Genomic DNA, 20,866 nt, shown 5'->3' on the forward strand with positions numbered 1-20,866 from the left:
TACACTAATAAGAGCGTATCACGCTCTGAAAACGTAGCGTGTCTGGTGACGCAGGCCAGTTAGATAGAAATGTTCTCATAGTTCAAGCATTAATTCGGTCATATCTTATCCACCCAAGAGGAGATGAATGGCCTTTCAATCAGCTGTTTGATCCCCTTCCCCGACATAGGGCACGGTCATGTTTTTGTGCCTTCTCTTCATGTGTTCTTTCATGTTCTGCTTATGTCTGAAGCATTTATCACAATAACTACACTTGAAAGGTTTCTCCTCCATGTGCAGTCTCTGATGACTAATTAATGCCCCTCTGTCACTGAAGCATTTTGGACATATAGAACACACATGTAGTTTCTCCCCTGTGTGTATTCTCAAATGCACATTCAACTGAAAGATGAAGATTTGCCACACACATGGCAATGATGTGGTTTCTCCCCTCTGTGTCTCTTTATGTGCCGATTCAAATTGGAACTCTGACTGAAACATTGGCCACACTCCTGGCAGGGAAATGGTTTGTCATTGGTGTGAATTCTCACATGCCCTCTAAGATGATGGCTATAGGTGAAACATTTCTTACAAAAATGACATTGATGGGGTTTCTCCCCTGTGTGAATCCTCATATGCATTTGCAGACTACTTCTCTGAGGGAAGCATTTGGCACATTCAGGACAGCGATGACGTTTTTCCCCTGTGTGAATCCTGCAATGGTTTTTCAGGTGATCCCTTCGAGAGAATGAATAGCCACAATCCTGGCACCGATAAGGCTTCTCCCTTGAGTGAGTCCTCATATGCATTTTCAGAGAGGTGCCAAGGTGAAATGTTTTGCCACATTCATTACAGTGATACGGTTTCTCTCCAGTATGAAGCCTCATATGCATTTTTAAATTTCCACTCAGAGCGTAACATTTTCCACATTCATGGCAATGATGCGATTTCTCCCCTGTGTGGACCATCCTTATATAGACATTCAAAGTTCCAATCGAAGTGAAACATCTGCCACAATCATTACAGGGAAAAGGTTTCTCCCCTGTGTGGGTCCTAATATGATTTTTCAGATCCGTAGGAGAGTCAAAACCTTTACCACAAACTTCACAAAACCTAGTTCTGTGAGTTTCTAATATGTGATCCATCAAACCTTTTAGGGATTGACAGCTTTTTCCACAAACACCACAAATATGTTCCTTATCTTTTCTGTGTCTTCGCAAATGTCTCAATAAAGCCCCAAAGGAGTGACAAGGCCTTCCACAAACCTTACAACTAGAACCAGCAGGGCATTCACTAGGTGGTTTCAGATGGGACATCATGTGAGTTTGTATGTGATCCCTCACACGTTCTAGTGATGGACATCTTTTCCCACACACACCACAAATATGTTCCTCATCTTTTCTATGACTTTTCAAATGAGTCAATAATGTACACATGGAGTGACAAGACCTTCCACACACCTTACAACAAGCAGGGATGTGTTCTTTTTCTGTCCGTGTCCTCTTTGATTTGCGCATCTTTAAAGCCGCCAGAGGTCCTCCACTCCACCTCGCGTCAACACTTTCACGGTTTTCATTCTGAGATGCAGAACAGCTTGGATTTACTAAAGAGAGGGCCTGAGAGTCACTGGTTGGTTCTGAAGAGTCCTCATGAGGTTCTGTTTTTATCTGTTTAGTTGAAGAGTCTCTGTTCTTGCATTCTTTACTTTGGGTTTTGTTAAGATGTGAGGACTGAGTTGGATACTCATCAGACTCACTTTTCACACAGGGAAAAGTGGTATTGTATTCCAGCTTTTGGCTGGTCCTGAGTGCCACCTGTTCCTCTTTAATCTGTGTGGGCTCGGAGTCATCTTTCCCCGGATTGGGGCTCCTTTCCTGCTCACAGTGCTGCTGTTCGGGGGGAACCTCCTCTTCAATGGCATTGAGCCATTTGCGGTCTGAAGGGAAGAAGAAATGATTAATTAGCTAGAACTCGAACACTGAAATGATATAGGGGTTTCTGTAAAACCTTGGAGTAGTCATAGTTATGACATGGCAAACCCTGGCTGTGACCCCACACTCCAGTGTCTCGGGGAGTGGGATATAAAAATATAAAAAAACATGTCCAATTTACACATGCGTCTAAATTACACACTTGTAAATGTAAAGGGAAAACAGTATAAGCACCCACCCCCAAAATGTGGAGTGAGACTATGGCTTTAACCAGGACTTGGGAAGAACAGAAATGTTCACTTCTGAAAAATCAAACACTTTATTTTGGGAAGGAAAATAATAAGTTTTTTTTAACCATTGTTTTATTGATGCAGCTCCAAAAAGCCAGCTGACCACAAATCAGGGGTAGTCCACAGCCCAGGATCTTTTGACTTGTTTTGGGTCCGACTCCGAGAGGAAACACAAATTGGTCTGCCTTTAGGCCAAGCACCTGAACCCCATGTCTAGTGGTAATTGAACAACGATTACCACTAGACATGCAACCATAGCATTAGGAATTAGAATAGTAATTGAATACCCTTTGTTTTCAGTTTGGATATTGGTTTGATATTTGGAGTTGACACATCAATACCTAGTCGATGGAAGGTCCTATGATGATTAGGGTGATATATCTAGAATCAGATGATGCTAGAGAACAAGGTACAGCCTTCAATAGGGGGAATATTATGCACTCACAGTGGTCTTAAAAGTGCAATCAGCTGAATCAGGTGTTTACAGGTAAAAAAAAATGTTACAATTAAATGATCTTTGAGCTTAAACCAACTTTGTTTTTACCCCACAATAATTACATTTAGAAATGTAATCTTGTTAAATAAAAAAATATATTTATTTTTGGTAAAAAATTATACATAAATAGGCCTACTTGCATGACCTAGAGCTAAAATCACTTGTAGCAAAGTCACTGATGTCCCTAATCCATTATACACCCATTAGAATTCCCATTTTAAAGTTCCCTGATTATAAATACATTTCCGTTCCTAATTATAATTTTTAATGGCTTCCAATCCACGTGTGCTAGAGATCTACCGCAAGGTTTCCACTATGAAAATGTGACGTCGAACATTTGAGCAGCAGAGTTTTAATTTACCAGACATTTGAGAAATGTACCGGATCCATATGCATTGGTGCATAACCTGATCACGGTGTCCACCCACGGTGCTCAGAATGCCAGAAATCACATTTAGATTATGGTAATTCATATTAAAAGAACATCCAAGTCGACGATGCAATGACGTGTCCTTGCCGCTTACTTTGAAGATGCTAGAATAACTGTCCACGTGTACTTTCCCTCAGCCAACAAGACAACCAACAGCAAAATCACTAGCCGGAGTGTGAGTTTCAAGTTTGCGGAAGCACATTTTCACCATAAAAAAAATTCACTTTTGGAATAAAAGTCAGAAATAAAAGTCATCTTTGCAGTGTAAGATATGACATTAGGAATAGTAGGCTGAGGAGATTGGACAGTCGTACACATGTAGGATAATAATATAACTCAATCACTGTTCGCAAAAAAGACCGTGCCAACGCGTGACTGAGCCCATTTAGTGTAGAGGACTGGGGCTGTATCAGATACGTTTTTATGCTATACAGAAACCCAGCCTATATAGCTTAATTAGCCTACTCTTGTCTACACTACTGGTCTTTCTTTGCATCGGATAAACAAATTTAATGCAACTACTACACTTTATATGACTATTAGCAGAGCATTTTTTAAATAAGACAAATTACAGGGTAGCTAGCCTACTCTGACAATCAATAAAAACAACGTTGTCCATATAATAGGCCTACGAGAAGGGGAGACGCAAATAGAATATAGCATCCGTCTAAACTGGAGGAGGAAATTGTCCAAAAACAAATTTAAATTGCACTGACCCAATAATCATAAAGAGCGTATGCACAGTGCGCAATCACCGGTGATATGGCCAATGCTCTCCGCTGGGGCTAATAAGACAGGCTATAGGGCTACTGTTGTTCGCTCAACTAAAACACAGATGATAGTCTTTTCTTTGTCTACTCTTTACAGCAATAGTCAGTTGCTTTCCAAACTGTTTTCCCGCAATTTAATTTTTAAATATTGTGATATGGTTGGCTGGGCCGCTCTACTTTTCACTGACAGTCGCAACTAAACGATAATCTATTTCGTATTTGCTGTGCTCAAATTGCGAGGGCTGTCTTCCTTCCGACTGTAGGCAATGCGATTTAAAAAAAACAACAGGTACACTTATCTACTATGGGGATAGTAAATTGACATAGGTGGTGCATCCAAAACGGTAGGGGACGCTTTCCCTAAGTAAATTTGAATCGTTAAATTGATATAGCTTAATTAGCCTACTCCTGTCTACACTATTCTATTGGTCAGCTTGTCAAGAAAGTAGCACAAACAGACTCTGGGACATTCGTGGGACGGTAGATCCCAAATTCATACAACCATTTGGCTACCAGACAATAAAAGAAAGCTGAAAACCGATAGAACATGAAAGAAATAGGCTACTGGTTTCAATGGCATATGGAAGCCTATATAAAATTGCCTCCATGGATATGGCCAGATTTTGCCTAGGCTACTTTGAAGCAAGGTAAAACACGCCCCATAATATGTAGTAAAACGTTCAGGTTTCAAATCACTCAAATGTATTTATAAAGCCCTTTTTACAATCAGCAGATATCACAAAATGCTATACAGAAACCCAGCCTAAAACCCCAAACAGCAAGCAATACAGATGTAGAAGCACGGTAGCTAGGACAACTCCCTAGAAAGGCAGGAACCTAGGACGAAACCTTGAGAGGAACCAGGCTCTGAGGGGTGGCCAATTCTCGTCTGGCTGTGCTGGGTGGAGATTATAACAGTACATGGCCAAGATGTTCAAACATTCATAGATGACCAGCTCAGGTCCTCCGGGAGGGGAGGGAGAGAATTAGAGGGACAAACTATTGCAGCATGGATACTGGAGGCTGAGACAGGAGGGGTCGGGAGACACTGTGGCCCCGTCCGACGATACCCCCGGACAGGGCCAACCAGGCAGGATATAACCCCACCCACTTTGCCAAAGCACAGCCCCCACACCACTAGAGGGATATCCGCAAACCACCAGCTTATTACTCTTATACAAGGCCGAGTATAGCCCACAAAGATCTCATCCAAGGCACGAACATGAGGGGGCGCCAACCAGGACAGGAATATCCCGTCAGTGACTCAACCCACTCAAGTGACGCACCCCTCCTAGGGAGGGCATGGGAGAGCACTAGTAAGCCAGTGACTCAGCCCCCGTAATAGGGTCAGAGGCAGACAATCCCAGTGGAGAGAGGGGAACCGGCCAAGCAGAGAGAGCAATGGAGGTTCGTCGCCTTCCAGTTCACCTGGGCCAGGCTACACTATCATTGGACCTACTGAAGAGATGAGTCTTCAATAAAGACAAAAGTTGAGACCAAGTCTACGTCTCTCACATGGATAGGCAGACCATTGCATAAAAATGGAGCTCTATAGGAGAAAGCCCTGCCTCCAGCTGTTTGCTCAAAGAATTAAGAAGCTATATGTTTTCAAAATGCATACTTCCTTCAGCTCATTGCAAAGTGGTGTGTGAGGCGCTGATAAAGCCCATCTTTCGTTGCTTATGCATTTGAATGGCGATTTGGAAGAGCACTTCAACTACCAGTTGAGAAAAAAAAAAAAATATATATATATATATATATATATATATATTTTAAACTCTGTTTTAAGTTTTACACACACACACACACACACACACAAGACAAAGCAATATAAATAATATACTCAACTAGAAGAAAATACAAATAAAAAAATAGCTTTAAAGATACCATACTTTAGACAAGTTAAACACACCGGGCAGAAGGCTACAGAGGTTAAAGGGCAATCTATAGTACAGGGACAGAGCAAACATCTCACCATTGTTCCTGTAAACAGTCAAGGGATAAGGGTGGAGAAATGCAACCACTCACAGACAGTCATGGCCACAGACCGACCATCCACTGGGCCAAAAATAAAGTTTAAAATACTTCAAAATAAAAAAAAATAGAATGATTAGTCATGTAGGTGTGAACAGAATGTAAAAATAACTGGGAAAAACAAGCTCACTCTTCAGTCTCTGCCCGGGCAAGATGAACAAGGCATCCGCGGATCACAATCAATAAGCACATGGACCTTAATGCCCCCCCCAGCAAAAACACAGAGAGAAGCTCCTCCAACCCTTAAGTCACAGGGGGGTCAAATACAGACTTATTTTAGTTTTAATTGGAATGCCATCAGAGGATGGACTGTTTAAAGTAAGACCGGAATGGAGCCCAAGCCTCATTAAACAGTTTGGGGTTCCCACGTGAATTTAATTAAATTTTTTCTAGTTTCAGAGAGCACAACACATCTCTCACCCAATATTTATAAGATGCAGGAGCTGCCATCTTCCAGTTCTGTAGTATTAGCCGTCTAGCTAAAAGAGTTGTATGAGCAACAGTGTCCGACTGGATTCTTGATAGGGGGGTACCCATGGGCAGTACTCCAAAAAGGGCTGTAAGGGGAGACGGATCTATAACAGTGTCATATATATCAGAGAAACATTTAAATATTAATTCCCAGAAACCTGACAGTTTATGACAGCCCCAAAACATATGCAACAAAGTGGCTGGTTCCACTTTACATCTGACACAGGTAGGATCAAAATCAGAGAATATTCTTCCAAGTTTGGCTGTGTCTAGTGCTAAAAGAGGACGAGTGCACCCTGTGCAGCACAGATTCCCAGGCAACTTCCCCAAGTTCCTCCTCCAAATCTTTTTCCCATCGAGTCTTTAAAGGCACCAAAGAAGGGTTCTGTAAGTCATGATTGATTGCATATACATCTGAAATTGCACCCCTAGGAAGCTTGTTCAACTCCAAGATGCTCTCTATAGCTGTATTCGCAGGCCTATTGGGAAATCCAGGTGTGTTAAATCTGACAAAGTTTCTAGTCTGGAGATAGCGGAAAAAGTGGGATTGGGGGAGATTGAACTTTTCCTGCAGCTGAGAAAAAGAGGCAAATGTATCATCAAAGAATAATTGGGCTAGCGAGGAGAGTCCTAGTGAGTGCCAAATGCCAAAAGCCCCATCATTCAAAGATGGAGGAAATAAAATGTTCTGATTGATTGGGCCTGATAGAGAAAGCCTCGGAGGCTAAAGGCTAAACGGATTCCAAATTTTAAGAGACTGCTTTACAATTGGGTTGACACACCTTTTGCCTAGGGACACTGGGAGATACGAGCACAACACAGAGGAAAGTGCTGCAGGTTTACACGATTCAGACTCCATCTGGACCCAGAGTGGTCTAGGGCCAGTAGGATCAGTCTGCAGCCAGTACAGAACGGCTCTGAAATTTGCAGCCCAGTAGTATGTCTGAAAATTTGGTAGAGCTAAACCCCCCAATGACCTAGGCTTCTGTAAATGTTTTCTACCAATCCGTGGTACCTTGCAATCCCAAATAAAATGCATGAATGTTTGATCCAGTGAAATAAAAAAAGGTTTTGGAATACAAATGGGTGCAACACATTCATTTTAATGACATTAATCCTTCCGATAAGAGAAAGGGGTAGCGAATTCCAAAAAGTAAAATATTGTTTCAAGCTGTTTGCTAGAGCAACAAAGTTTTCCTGAAACAAATTTGAATATTTCCTTGTCACTTTTACTCCCAAGTAGGTGAATTTATCCCGGACAATCCTAAACTGAGAACTTGTAGAACAGCACTTTAAAGCAGCCTTGTTTACCGGAAAAAGCTCACTCTTGCCTAGATTCAGCTTGTACCCTGAGATTGATCAAAACTTTTTAAGAACAGATAGGGCACGTGGCAATTAGGTATCGGGGTTGGAGATAAACAAAAGGAGGTCGTCAGCATATAGCGAGACTTTCTGCTCCCAGCCCGCCCTGATTATACCTTGAATGGCATCATTAGAGCGTAGTGCAATGGCGAGAGGCTCGATTGCCAAAGCAAACAACAAGGGGGAGAGTGGACAACCCTGTCTGGATCCATGGTGCAAGGGAAAATAGTCAGAGGACAAGTTATTAGTGAGTACCGAAGCCATGGGGGAAAAATAAAGAATCTTTATCCACGCAATGAATTTGGGGCCAAAGCCAAATCTATAAAGGGCATCTGTTAGGTAATCCCACTCAACGCGGTCAAACGCTTTTTCGGCATCAAGTGAGACCACCACCTCCGGGTCCTCCGACGCTGGGGAGTACAGTATATTCATAAGGCGCCTAATATTGAAAAATAAATGCCTATTTCTCACAAAGCCAGTCTGGTCAGAGTGTATTACTTGGTGCCTTCCATACGGATGGCTAAAAGCTTAGCTAGGATTTTGTAATCACAGTTTAAATGCGAGATTGGGCGATAGGATCCACATTCCAGGGGGTCTTTGTTTTTCTTTAGTAATAATGAAATTGAAGCCTGATAAAGACTAGGCGGTAGCTTTGAAGTATTAAGGCAATCTGCAAATAGCCGAGACAAGAATGGGCAAAGCAGACCAGAAAACGTCCTGTAAAATTAGGTTGGAAAACCGTCCGGACCCAGTGATTTACCACTTTTCATTGCGGACACTGCTGTTGCAATCTCCTCAAGCGTACATTCTTCTTCTAGACAGTCATGGGAGTCTGTATCAATTGAAGGCATATTCAAGCCATTAAAGAAGGAGTCAATCAGCAAAGGGTCTTGAGGGGATTCAGAGGTGTATAGCGCAGAGTATTTTTATTAAAAATTGATCATTGATCTCTTTATGTATAACTGTGGTGGCACCAGACGGGGTCCTTATTTGTGGGATTAAACGTGAGGCCTCAGATTTACGGATCTGATGCGCAAGGAGTTTACTGGCCTTGTCGCCTTGTTCATAGACTTTGTATCGATCTCGCAAGAGTAACTGTTCAGCTTGCCTGGTAGAAAGCTCATCAAATTCAGATTGGCGTAGTTGGCGCTCTTTATGCAGATCAGAGGAAGGATCCGTAGCATACTTCTCATCCAATGTGGCTATGGACTCGCTCAGGTCCCGAAGTCGCTGGGAGCGAACTCTGTTTTGGTTGGCTGTATAAGAAATAATTTGGCCACGTAGGTATGTTTTGAGAGACTCCCATATGGTAGAGCAGGACATACCTGGTGTTGAATTAGTTTCTAGGAATAAGGTGATTTCAGAAGAAATGAAATTGACAAACTCCTTATCTGAGAGTAAAATGGGGTTGAGACGCCATTGATAACACATTGGAGGTCGCTGGGGAAACTCTGGTTCAAGCACTAATGGTGAATGGTCAGAGATAACAATACTCTGGTAAGTACACTGCCGAAGGTTAGGCAGAAGTTTTTTGTCCAAAAAGAAGTAATCAATCCGGAAGTATGTTTGATGAACATACTGTCTATCTGTAGGATGTAGGAAACGCCAGGCCTCAAACATAGCATATTTCTGAAGAAAGGATTGAATAAGTAGGGCACATTTAGATGGGCCTGTATTTGTTTGTGAGGACTTGTCAAGAACTGGGGACATTTTACAGTTGAAATCCCCCTAAAATCAACAAATGAGAATCTAAATTGGGAATAGCAGACAGAAAGGAAGAAATCAAACTTGTGTCATCCCAATTGGGAGCATAAACACTAGCCAAAACAAGAGGGGTAGAAAACAGTTCACCGGTTACTATGACGTATCGTCCCTTAGGATCAGCAATAACCTCAGAAGCTACAAAGGGAGTAGCTTTATCAACCAGAATAGCAGCACCTCTTGATTTACTATGAAAGTTCGAGTGGAACACTTGACCAACCCAGTCCTTACGCATCCTAAAATGCTCACCAGTCCTCAAGTGAGTCTCTTGTAGTAATGCAATATTTGCATTCAAACCCTTTAAGTGTGTCAACACCCTCTTACGCTTCACCGGGTTATTAACCCCTTTGGTGTTCCATGAAATGTACTTGATCGCATTATTTCGGCCCCTCTGGGCATTCCCGTTATTCAACCCTGTCATTAGAGCATAGAATAGAAAAGCAATGAGCGCCCAAAACCCCCAGAATAACTCTCAGAGTAATAATGTACGGTGGTAAATGTTTGGAAATAGTATAGAAAAAAAACTAAAAAGACAGAATGACAACATTAGAACTGAACAATTCAACCTTAACTCCTAGAAACACAGGAGTTAAGTAAAACCTTAATACAATTAAATTAAAATGACGATGCATTTCCGCTGACTCTGGGACCGATACAAGTCTCAGATTATTGCGGTGAGAGAATCCCTCTAAACTCACACAGCTCTCCTTCACCTTTTTCAAATCCGCAGCTAGGCGTTTAACTTCAGCCTCCAGGGATGTAGTTAAGTCGGAGACATTAGTAGCGGAGGTCTCCAGTGCTGCAATCGTTGTAGTGTGTGACACAGTTGTTGTTTTGAGTAATGTGATTGCTGGCACAGTCTCGTTCCGCAGGATGGTTAAATCTGCTTTTAAAGTATCAGAAACCTCCTGTATTCTGGCCTCAATCGTAGCAACCACCTGTGTTTTCATTTCAACTATCTCAGAGCGTAGTAGTTTGATGGCCTCGAGAATGTTCATTTCAGCGCCGCCAGGCCAAGCCGCACCCCCGGGTAAAGTGTTCGTCCCTGGGCCCTCAGACTCAGGAGAGGGCGGTGATGAGAGCGGGTCTTGTAGGCCGGGTTTTCTCAAAGTCATGCTTTTTGCCTTATGTTTGGTCAACATGCTGACATTCGGAAGCAAAGTAGTCTTGGTTTTTACGGAAAGGGATCACCGAATTAATATTTGAAAATAAATACGGTTCTGCTGCAAAATTCACATAAACTTTAAGAATACCACGGGAGCAAACGGAAAACACATCAGTCGCATATGGCGTCCCTCCTATCCCCCCTATATATATTTTTTAAACTCTGTTTATTAAGTTTTACACACAACATTTTGTTCAAGCCTACATGAAAATATATATTTTTAATCGTGGCCAAAAAACTATATTTAACACACGATTGCATTTAGAATTGTTGCTTGGAATGATTGGGCTTCTGAGAGTGGTGTCTGAAAGATTTTCTGCTAAAAGGCTCTGTATCTGTATGCTGTTAATGGGTTAATTTGCAACATTTTGTGGAATTAAATTGGTGCGTGTATATTTGTTATGCATCTTATTTATCGCACGCAACAATTTAATTCCACGAAATTAAGCAAATTAACACATAGACCGATAAGCATGACATCAAATGTATTTACATCAATTGGTATTTACATAAACTAATAGGCTAAAAAGCATAATTTCACATTTTTATTCTTCTCCCAGACAATTGGCCAGCAGTGCCAATTTTATTTATCGGCTTTTCATTTAATTATTATTATTTTTTTTTTTAAATGCCGGCTAATGGAAACACTGATCTACAGATGTGGTGTGTTTCCTGACCTCTATTATCAACGCAAATTACTGTTTTCAAAATGATTCCCTTTTGATTTTCTACAAATATGTTTCCCATTACAGCTGTGGTTATTAATTCATCTAATTTTCAATAGCTTCCAGTCCAAATGACATATGCATAAAGCCACTTGATGTTAGGTCACTGACTTCCTTCCTCAGCCTGGTATCATAGACTAGACGTAACATAGTAAATGTAAATCCTGGACACTCACATTTGTATGATATGTTACGTTTGGTATTGTTACATAAGACAGACGGTTACTTAAGGCAAAAACGAAGGTTGCACATTCATGGGCAACTTTAGCAACTTTTTAGCTACTTTGCATGTTAGCTAACTCTTCCTCTAACCTTAACCTAAATCCTAACATTAGCCACCTAGCTAACAAACATTAGCCACCTAGCTAACAAACATTAGCCACCTAGCTAACAAACATTAGCCACCTAGCTAGAATTCGTAACATATAATACATATAATCAATAATATAATAATTTAGCTAATTCTGGGCTCCTGAGTGGCGCAGGGGTCTAAGGCACTGCATCTCCCAACTGGCCGTGATTGGGAGTCCCATAGGGCGGCACACAATTGGCCCAGTGTCGCCCGGGTTTGGTCGGTGTAGGCCGTCATTGTAAATAAGAATTTGTTCTTAACGGATTTAACTACTTAAATAAAAAGGTTAAAAAAAGTTATTTAATTTAAAAAAAACACGTGTCTCAGATTTACATACAGAATAATACTAAATAATCTGAGATCAGGTTGCATTCCCCCTAGTACACCGATTGGAAATGCAATTTTTTATTTCACTGATATTACATGAATATTTACTGTGATATGACTACATTTCAATAGATCACTGTCCATGAACTACAGATCTACAGAAGGTACTCTTTTTTTTCTCCCTTGGTCCTCTTGAATATAGTTTTCATATTACTGCCTTGGTTACTAATTAACGTACAGACCTACTTTTCTATAGCTTTATATCCAAAATAATTTCCAATAATTTTACATATTTAACAGTCACCTCCAAAATATTTGGCAGCCTTAATAAAGATGAGCAAAAAAATACTGTACAAAGTATGCATTTAAAAAATACATATTGTTTTATACTATCACAAATGGTCATAAAAAGAGATTGTTTAACAAGTCATAATTTATTTATTTTTTACAAAATTGGTGTCACTCCTGTTTTCAATACTCTAGCACCCTCCCCTTGCGAGGAGAATGACAAACTTTTTCGAAAGTATTTTATGAGATTGGAGAACAATTGGTAGAAGGGTGTTTTCACATAGTGTTTTCAGAAAGTATTCACACCCCTTGACTTTTTCCACATTTTGTTGTGTTACAAGGTGGGATTGAAATGGATTTAATGGTCATTTTTTGTCAACAAATCACACAAAATACTTGAATGTCAATAGGGGAAAAATGGACAATCGCAAAAAAATTTGGACACCAATATATCTAGATATATATCTAGATTATGTAAGGATTCATTCAACCCTGAGTCAATACATGTTAGAATCATGTTTGGCTGTGATTACAGCTGTGAGTCTCTCTGGGTAAGTCTCTAAGAGCTTTCAACACCTGGATTGTGCAAAATGTTCCTTTTATTATTTTCGAAATTCTTCAAGCTCTGTCAAATTGGTTGGTGATCATTGCTAGACAACCATTTCAGGTCTTGCCATAGATTTTCAAGCAGATTTAAGTCAAAACTAACTTGGCCACTCAGGAACATTCACTGTCTTGGTAAGCATCTCAGATTTGGCCTTGTGTTTTAGGTTATTGTCCTGCTGAAAGGTGAATTCATCTCCCAGTGTCTGGTGAAAAGCAGACTGAACCATGCTTTCCTCTAGGATTTTCCTGTGCTTAGCTCCATTCAGTTTATTCTTATCCTGAAGAACTCCCCAGTCCTTAATGATTACAAGCATACCCATAACATGATGCAGCCACCACCATGCTTGAAAATATGAAGAGTGGTACACAGTGATGTGTTGTATTTGTCCCAAACATAACGCTTTGTATTCAGGACATGAAGTTAATTTCTTTGACACATTTTTTGCAGTTTTACTTTAGTGCCTAACTGCAAACAGAGTGCATGTTTCGGTATATTTTTTATTCTGTACAAGCTTCCTTCTTTTCACTCTGTAATTTAGGTTAGTATTGTGGAGTAACTACAATACTACTTAGTTTTCTCCTATCACAGCTATGAAACTAATGTTTTAAAGTCACCATTGGCCTCATGGTTAAATCCCTGAGAAGTTTCCTTCCTTTCCGGCAACTGAATTATGAAGGACGCTTGTACCCTTGTGGCTGTAATGATACACCATCCAAAATGTAAAAAAACAACTTCACCATGCCCAACGGGATATAAATATATATTTTTTCCTCCATCTACCTTGTCTTTGGTGTTTAATGTGTTTGAAATTCACTGTTCAACTGAGGGACCTTACAGATAATTGTATGTTTGGGGTACAGAGATGAGGTAGTCATTTAAAAAAAAATCACGTTGAAAACTATTATTGCACACAGGTTGAGTCCATACAACTAAAGCAAATTTTTACTCCTGAACTTATTTAGGCTTGCCATAACAAAGGGGTTGAATCCTTATTGACTCAAGACATTTAAGTTTCTCATGTGACCGTAGTTTAAAAAGTCTTGATAGTGCTCAAACAAAGACGTCATATCTGAATTCCATCTTATTGCACCTTCGCCATTACAGCATTATTTAATCTGCAGTATTCTTATGCTATTCATTCTGTTACCAATAATATTTAAATGTTAAAATTATTTTCTGAATATAATTACTACTTCTCTTTCAAAACATAGCAATGCGAATGCAAAGAGGACTCGGACCACAAAAAATAGGTGAACTGGCAAAAGAGTTGAGTCCTCATTCAAAGGCAAGGGCAGTGTGACTACAAAGAACTGAGCTCTTTGGCTTGTTTAAAGAGGACTATGTTAAAACACCCTAATAGAACTGATATTCATATAAAACCAGTGAAATCAAAAATGGCAAATCTAATGGGTGTTAACAAGGGAGGTCAGTGACAAAATATCAAGTGGTTTTAGATGTATATGTCATGCGGAATGAAAGAAGCTGTTGAAAATTAGATCTGTATGTGAATTAATAACCACAGCTGTAATAGGATAAATATTTTTAGAAAATCAAAAGCAGACATTTTGGTTTTTTAAATGGAAGGTGTACCTTTTATAAGAGAGGTCAAGGAACCCAACGCACTTGTCTGTAGATGTGTAGCTCATATGGACAGTGAGCTATTGAAAATAAGACCATCACAGGAAATATGAATGTGAAATGGCCTTTCTATCATTGTACTATGGAGGAGGGAGGTCAGGGACCTAATATCAAGTGGTTTTCGATGTATATGTAATTTGCACTGGAAACTATTGAAAATGGGATCTGTATTTGAATTAATAACCACAACTGTAATATGTTAAATATTTTTTGAAACTAAAAAGGTGAGGAATTTAAAAAAATAAAGGTGTACCTTGGATAAGAGAGGCCAAAGAACCCACCACACACGTCACATTATGTGGTTTTACATCTTAATTTTACCTGGATAAGAAAGCCTTGTAAATTTGCAAAATATATACCACCGACCTTAGTAGTTAGAGGTAACTATTAAACATCCTGGGCCCTTCAACAACTGGAGGCCCGATGCAGTGTGTGTAATCTTCATATAGGGCTCCGAACACTACTGAATGGTAACGCAAAAACATTTTTTGGGGCTTACATGCAATTACCAGTACTGCACATTTACGACGGTCCATAAACCACACGAGCGCCAGAAAAACCCTCATTTTTGGCTGTTAAGAGTTCGACTATCGGAAAAACAAAGGGTGTACCTTGCGCTCTACCATCATCTGATTTTATAATCTAGATATACTGTATCACTCTCATCCTAGGACCTTCTGTCGGAGAGCTATTGACTCTGAATATCTAAAGTAAAAACACATTTACTGCGGTGAAATGGACCAGCAACTAGCTAGCGTTAGCTAACGTTCCAATAACAATAGCTTACATGCTACAATAACGTTATCCCTCAATTGAATGATATACAAACAATATTTACTTATTTCATGTGTATACAATAAACGTTAATGTGCAAACGTAGAGTAACAAACCTGCTCTATGTAACTATATCTCTGGTTTAAGGAGGATATCAAGCAGCTTCTGTAGACGGTTGTTCTCCTCTTTCGATAGGCAATCTTTTCCTTGGTAGTCTGTTATTGTTTTTTCAACGGCTCGGAAAAGCTCAGGAACTGCTCTAAATCCCTGGTTGAAAATCAATCCCAACAACTCCATTTTAGCCATTTTGCCCACAGTGCTAAAGCTTGGGAATCAATGTTCTATTCTGAACATACGGCACAATGCCACGTTCACGTGCTAGTCCGGACTAGGAAACTCGGGCATTTCCGAATATATTGGCAATTGCACAATTGGTTGTGCATCCCGCAATCTACTGTGCGGGATGAACACAGGATTTCCCCACATACTCGGTATAAACTACCAAAAAAAACATACAAGGTAGTAAAATTTAAATAAATCAAACAACTTTACTGTTAAAAAAATAAACAGATCTGATCCCTATACAGGCTCATTGGGAGCCTGGGAGGACGGCAGTCTTCCAACGCCAAAACCCCTGGGCTTCAGATGTAAAAATCCTTAAGTCCAGAAAACTTTTCTGCCACAATAATGTCCAGTTTCTTAGACCTCTTTGAGTCTTCAGCCATACAGTTTATAAATGTGGCATTGAACACCACAAAATCCACATTTTTAACACACAGGGTATAGTTTTACTGGCAGCAAACATTTACTTCAGCCTGTGGTGCATCCACTAGCATCTCTTCACTAGCATCACTTGTTTTCTCACATTCATGGAGTGCCCTGTAAGGGAGATTCGATTGGTCATGAACTTTTTCCACCTCAATCTCCTTCACCCTTACAGGGCACTCCAGGATCCCCCACCACAATTGCAACACTGTTGTCCTTCCACACACTGATCTTCATTATACTCTTGTCAGTCTGAACACTTGAAAGAAGGCAAAATCCAGTTCTTACACTGCAGTGGTTTGGGAACAAAACCGAACACAACGTATCTTACATAACCAAGCTTCACATGTGCAGGTAGATGCTCTTTATAAAAAGCAACAGGACTGACACTTATTTTTCTCCATTTGCCTTTCTGACTTCTTCTCTAAGGTTTTATGGCAGACTACACCTATTGGTGTATTGCTGCCACCTACTGTACAGGGTATTGAAACAAAATATTCCATTGCTGGAAGGGAGGCACCATACCCGACATCACACAAAATGCAACATTTTTATTTAAAAAAAACATCCCACTCTTTCAGTCACAGTTCAAATCACATCCCTAAGCAGGCTCAAGTGCCTGTGAGGAGGGCGCATTCATCGACAGGATTCCTTGAAATGCCTCTGTAAAATCCCCGAAAGCCAAAAAACATTCACAACGATGCCTATTTTCACCCATTTCCCCTGTTTGCGCTGTGTAATTCATAACCAATGCAGTAAATGCTTCAAAGTCCACCTTCTTAACATGCAAAATGTCAGGATCCCTCTGTTGACAAGGAATATTCTCTGTTGTCTCTACTCTTACTACTAATGTTTCTTCAACTTCACTAATTTCTTCCACTCTTTTCACAGCCCCCCGGATAGGAGACATGCTGGACTGCCCTGATTCTTACCACCTCCGTCTCCTTCACCCTAACAGGACACTTCAGAAATTCGGGAGCATGTTCACCACCAAAATTGCAGCATTTAGGCTCAGCTGGCATACAATACCCCTCCCGTCAACATACACTTGACACATTACCAAATAATTTGCATTTATCACACTGCATAGGTTTGGGCATGAAGGCTCTCACAGGGGTATCTCATAAAACCAAAATACACGCGAGAAGGGAGCGACTCCATCACAAACAATAGAATTTATGGAGTGTGCTTCCCCACTCACCAACCAATTGATCAAATTCTTCACATGTATCCTTTGCTTTTATCTCTTCGGGTGGCACAAGTAACACCCTTGATAGGTGCCTTGCTTCGAAGAGACACATTCCAATCCTATATCTTCTTGAGGTGCAGAGCACACTCCTGTTCCATAGATACACAAAACAAAGTATTGTTACTCTCATCGATGCCATCTCATCCAAAGCATCCACATTTTTTTTTATAGAGACTTCAAACAGACCTCCCAGGTAACAACATCGTCCCAAAACCCTTATTCCGATCAAAACATAATCAAAACTAGGCTTCGATTGACAAGACTCCACTACCACTTAACGTCTCGTATTTTCTTTTGCATTCACCACTGTAACCCAATTCTTCTCACGCTCATCTCCACTTGACACGCCATCTGAATCAAACATAACATCAGTTTCCAAAAAATATCTTACTTGCTAACTGGTTGTAGTTATACATGTGTGCTACTTTATAACGAATCAGCAATGCGGAAATTTCAGCGTTCCGACTAACATATGAATAAGGTCTAGCACTTTTTTTTAACGTTCTTGTAGTGACCAGCGCAGAGATTATTTTGAGGAGATGGAAAACTCAATTGGAATCGTATTAACGCCCATTGTGCAAGTTTCCCATGCGCCGTCAATGGGCTGCACGGCGCATTCTGAATGATTCGGGGACAAGGAGAGCTCCACAAGGAGTGAATTTGAGTCGTCTTTCCCCTGTAACTTAGTTGGCAGAGTATGGCGCTTGTAACGCAAGGGTAGTGGGTTCAATCCCTAAGAGGAAATTGTATGGACTCAATACTATGAGTCGCTCTTTACTAGAGCTTCTGCTAAATTATTCAAATGAAAATTGGGCGCTAGCTCAAAAACCCAACATTAGCATGCATTTTGTCAACATGAAGTAGAACATTACACATATTTACATAGATGTGAGATAATTAACTAATTCTCTGTAATATCATGTAGCTTTGGAATCGTGACATTACGTACTTTTAAGGAAAATAGGCAGGTTTCTCAATTTATGGTGCTTTCCAGACAACTGGGAGCTCTGAAAAATTCTGACGTCGGTGATCTTCAGCTCTAACAGTCGAAACTAAAGAAAGAGGCCAGTATGACCGTTCAAAACGATGTTTCTAGTCGGATCTAGTTTTTTCCAGAGTCTGAGATTTCAGAGTTCCCAGTTGTTTGGAACACGGCATAATACCTCTGACATTGAGAAGGTATTGCTTGACTATTATCTTAGCAACTGTGTGACGCGGCATGACAACGTGAAGCGATTGGTCAACACTGACGTTATACGTTCCTCCATTCATTGCCCCTTAAGATTCCTACCTCCTTTCTTTAATATCACTGACCAGCATCATTAGCGTTGGGTCAAGAATATTTATAACTGACACAAGATAGTTCATCTGTGTTATTTACGGTGGGAGAAAATTAAGCATAGTGGACAGAACATGCACGGACGTGGGCAAGGCCAAGCGCGAGCTAGCGTGGTGTAGCATTCATTTTCACATTTCAGTTAGGGATCGCCTCATATGGGAAGTGCGTGTGTACATAAACTCAATTCGACCTTGCACTCGTAAACAAATATATTTGAATCTGCAAAAGTGGGTGGGAAATACTCAGTTGGGTCTCTACCAACCAAATATGATTCGTTTTTGATTGGAAATGTGTCGCACAGCCTGCTGCTGACTTTTCACTCTAACCCGTCCATAGCCCCCACGGCCTGCAGCTGGCTTTTCACTCCGCCCCATAGCCCCCAATGCAATGTACACTGCAATGGATTTAGGCTTGCCTACGAGACACAATCAATCGTTTTTCCCCCCCAGTAAAGTGCTATATTTGTACCGTATGCCCAGGCACCCAATTTTTGACCAAAGTTCAAGTCCAGCAACAGTTGCTATGATCTAGCTTTATATTCAGGCACCTTTAAAAAAAGAAAATTCTAATGACTCTAGTGAGTAGACTGGACCCCGGTTTATGGACACACAGTCTAATTATTTTTGCACCTGTACAGTGCAAATTGTTTGTGCAATACAACACAGATACAGTAATGCTTTGCTTAAACATTACAATTCAAAATTTCTTTCTTGAACAATAGCACCAAGTAATTTAACAAGAAATATACAATTAAAATATATATCTATTTTTTATTTGACCATTATTTAACTCGGCAAGTCAGTTAAGAACAAATTCTTATTTTCAATGACGGCTTAGGAACAGCCTAATGATTTGTTATGTATTTCAAATTGTACAAATTCATTTACTTAAGCTCCAACCATTTCTCAATTTGCTCCACCTTATAATATTCTTCATCTTGTATAAAGTAATAATTCTCTTTAGTTTAGATTTTTCCCCAATGTAGTTATACTTAAAAATATATATATTCTGCATGTTTTAGCATGGACAATGCCATTAAGGGCTTCCACCATTTTAATGTAGTCAACTGGGTGGGGATTCCTATGAGTTGGTAACAATAAGCCAATGATGAAGAAAAAACACAAGTTTTTTTTGTTTGTTGATGCCATATGGCCTCTGGTTCTATAGGAAATCACTATCACCATCTGCTGGTCAATGACTGAACTTGTACCCATTCTAAATGATGATTGATCTAATAATGTTATACTTTCTATAAAAATGTATTTCCTTGCATACCTCTAAAATTGTATGCCAGAACCTCCAACCAAAGACAATTTCTGGTATTGTATGGCACTTTGGCGTATGTTAACCTTAGGCACGATTCTGAAAAGGATCACTTCACTGTGTACTTAGTGCTCAAGCCTATCACATGTAACTGAGTTACACTCACATACCTCAAGTTAAGATATAGCGCTTAATGACCACAGGTAGGTACAAGGACTAGATAGGGGAATATGCTTCCCCCTATTTTATTCCTTCAGATCAGTGGTCACTAAAAAGCCTTATCACTATACTTACCATGTACACACACTTTCTATGGAGGCTTTAAAAGTTTATTTGGCAAACTTAAACTGTCACCACTTTGTGACAAGTTCTCTTTGCAGACAGGGAAACACTTCAATGCAGGAAGCTATGAGACTCAACCATGAACCTGCAGTCCAACAACTCAAGAAATATGAGGTGCAGTAAAGGCACCTTTTCTCAATTGCTGACTTTTGCAGTGTTGCAGACATGTGTGCAGGCATTTGTTTACAACACTGAACAGCCCCAGAACTTGAGTTGCCCAATGTTGTAACGTGTATGGTACTCTATTATATTGCATATTTCCCCTTCACCTGTCCACTCTGTATATTATCGTAATCCTCATACTGTATTTTGTGTTTGCCCCAATACAAGTAAAAAGCATGAGCTGACGCACACCCAACATTTTTTGTAGAGGTGCTGCCTGCTGACTGATGGAGAGAAAACTGTATAAAAAGAAAGTCACACACTCTATATATACTCCCAACAATTTAATGGGTAAACAACACAAACGCATTGTTATTACCACCCTTTGTTGGAGTGTTTATATAAA

The 20,866-nt window shown here is 40.2% G+C and overlaps 1 protein-coding gene across 1 annotated transcript; it reads right to left on the minus strand.

Moving 5' to 3' along the window:
- LOC110492857 (uncharacterized) lies at positions 1-15,890 on the minus strand. The gene is given in 3 exon segments (XM_021567334.3): positions 1-389; positions 392-1,915; positions 15,517-15,890. Coding segments are annotated over 2 exon segments (1,359 nt in total). The 5' UTR covers positions 1,497-1,915; positions 15,517-15,890; the 3' UTR covers positions 1-135.
- Positions 15,891-20,866: the final 4,976 nt, after the last annotated feature.

This window comes from Oncorhynchus mykiss, chromosome 2 (genome assembly GCF_057628025.1).
Source record: "Oncorhynchus mykiss isolate SJ-2025 chromosome 2, ASM5762802v1, whole genome shotgun sequence".
In the NCBI taxonomy this organism is placed as follows: Eukaryota; Metazoa; Chordata; class Actinopteri; order Salmoniformes; family Salmonidae; genus Oncorhynchus; species Oncorhynchus mykiss.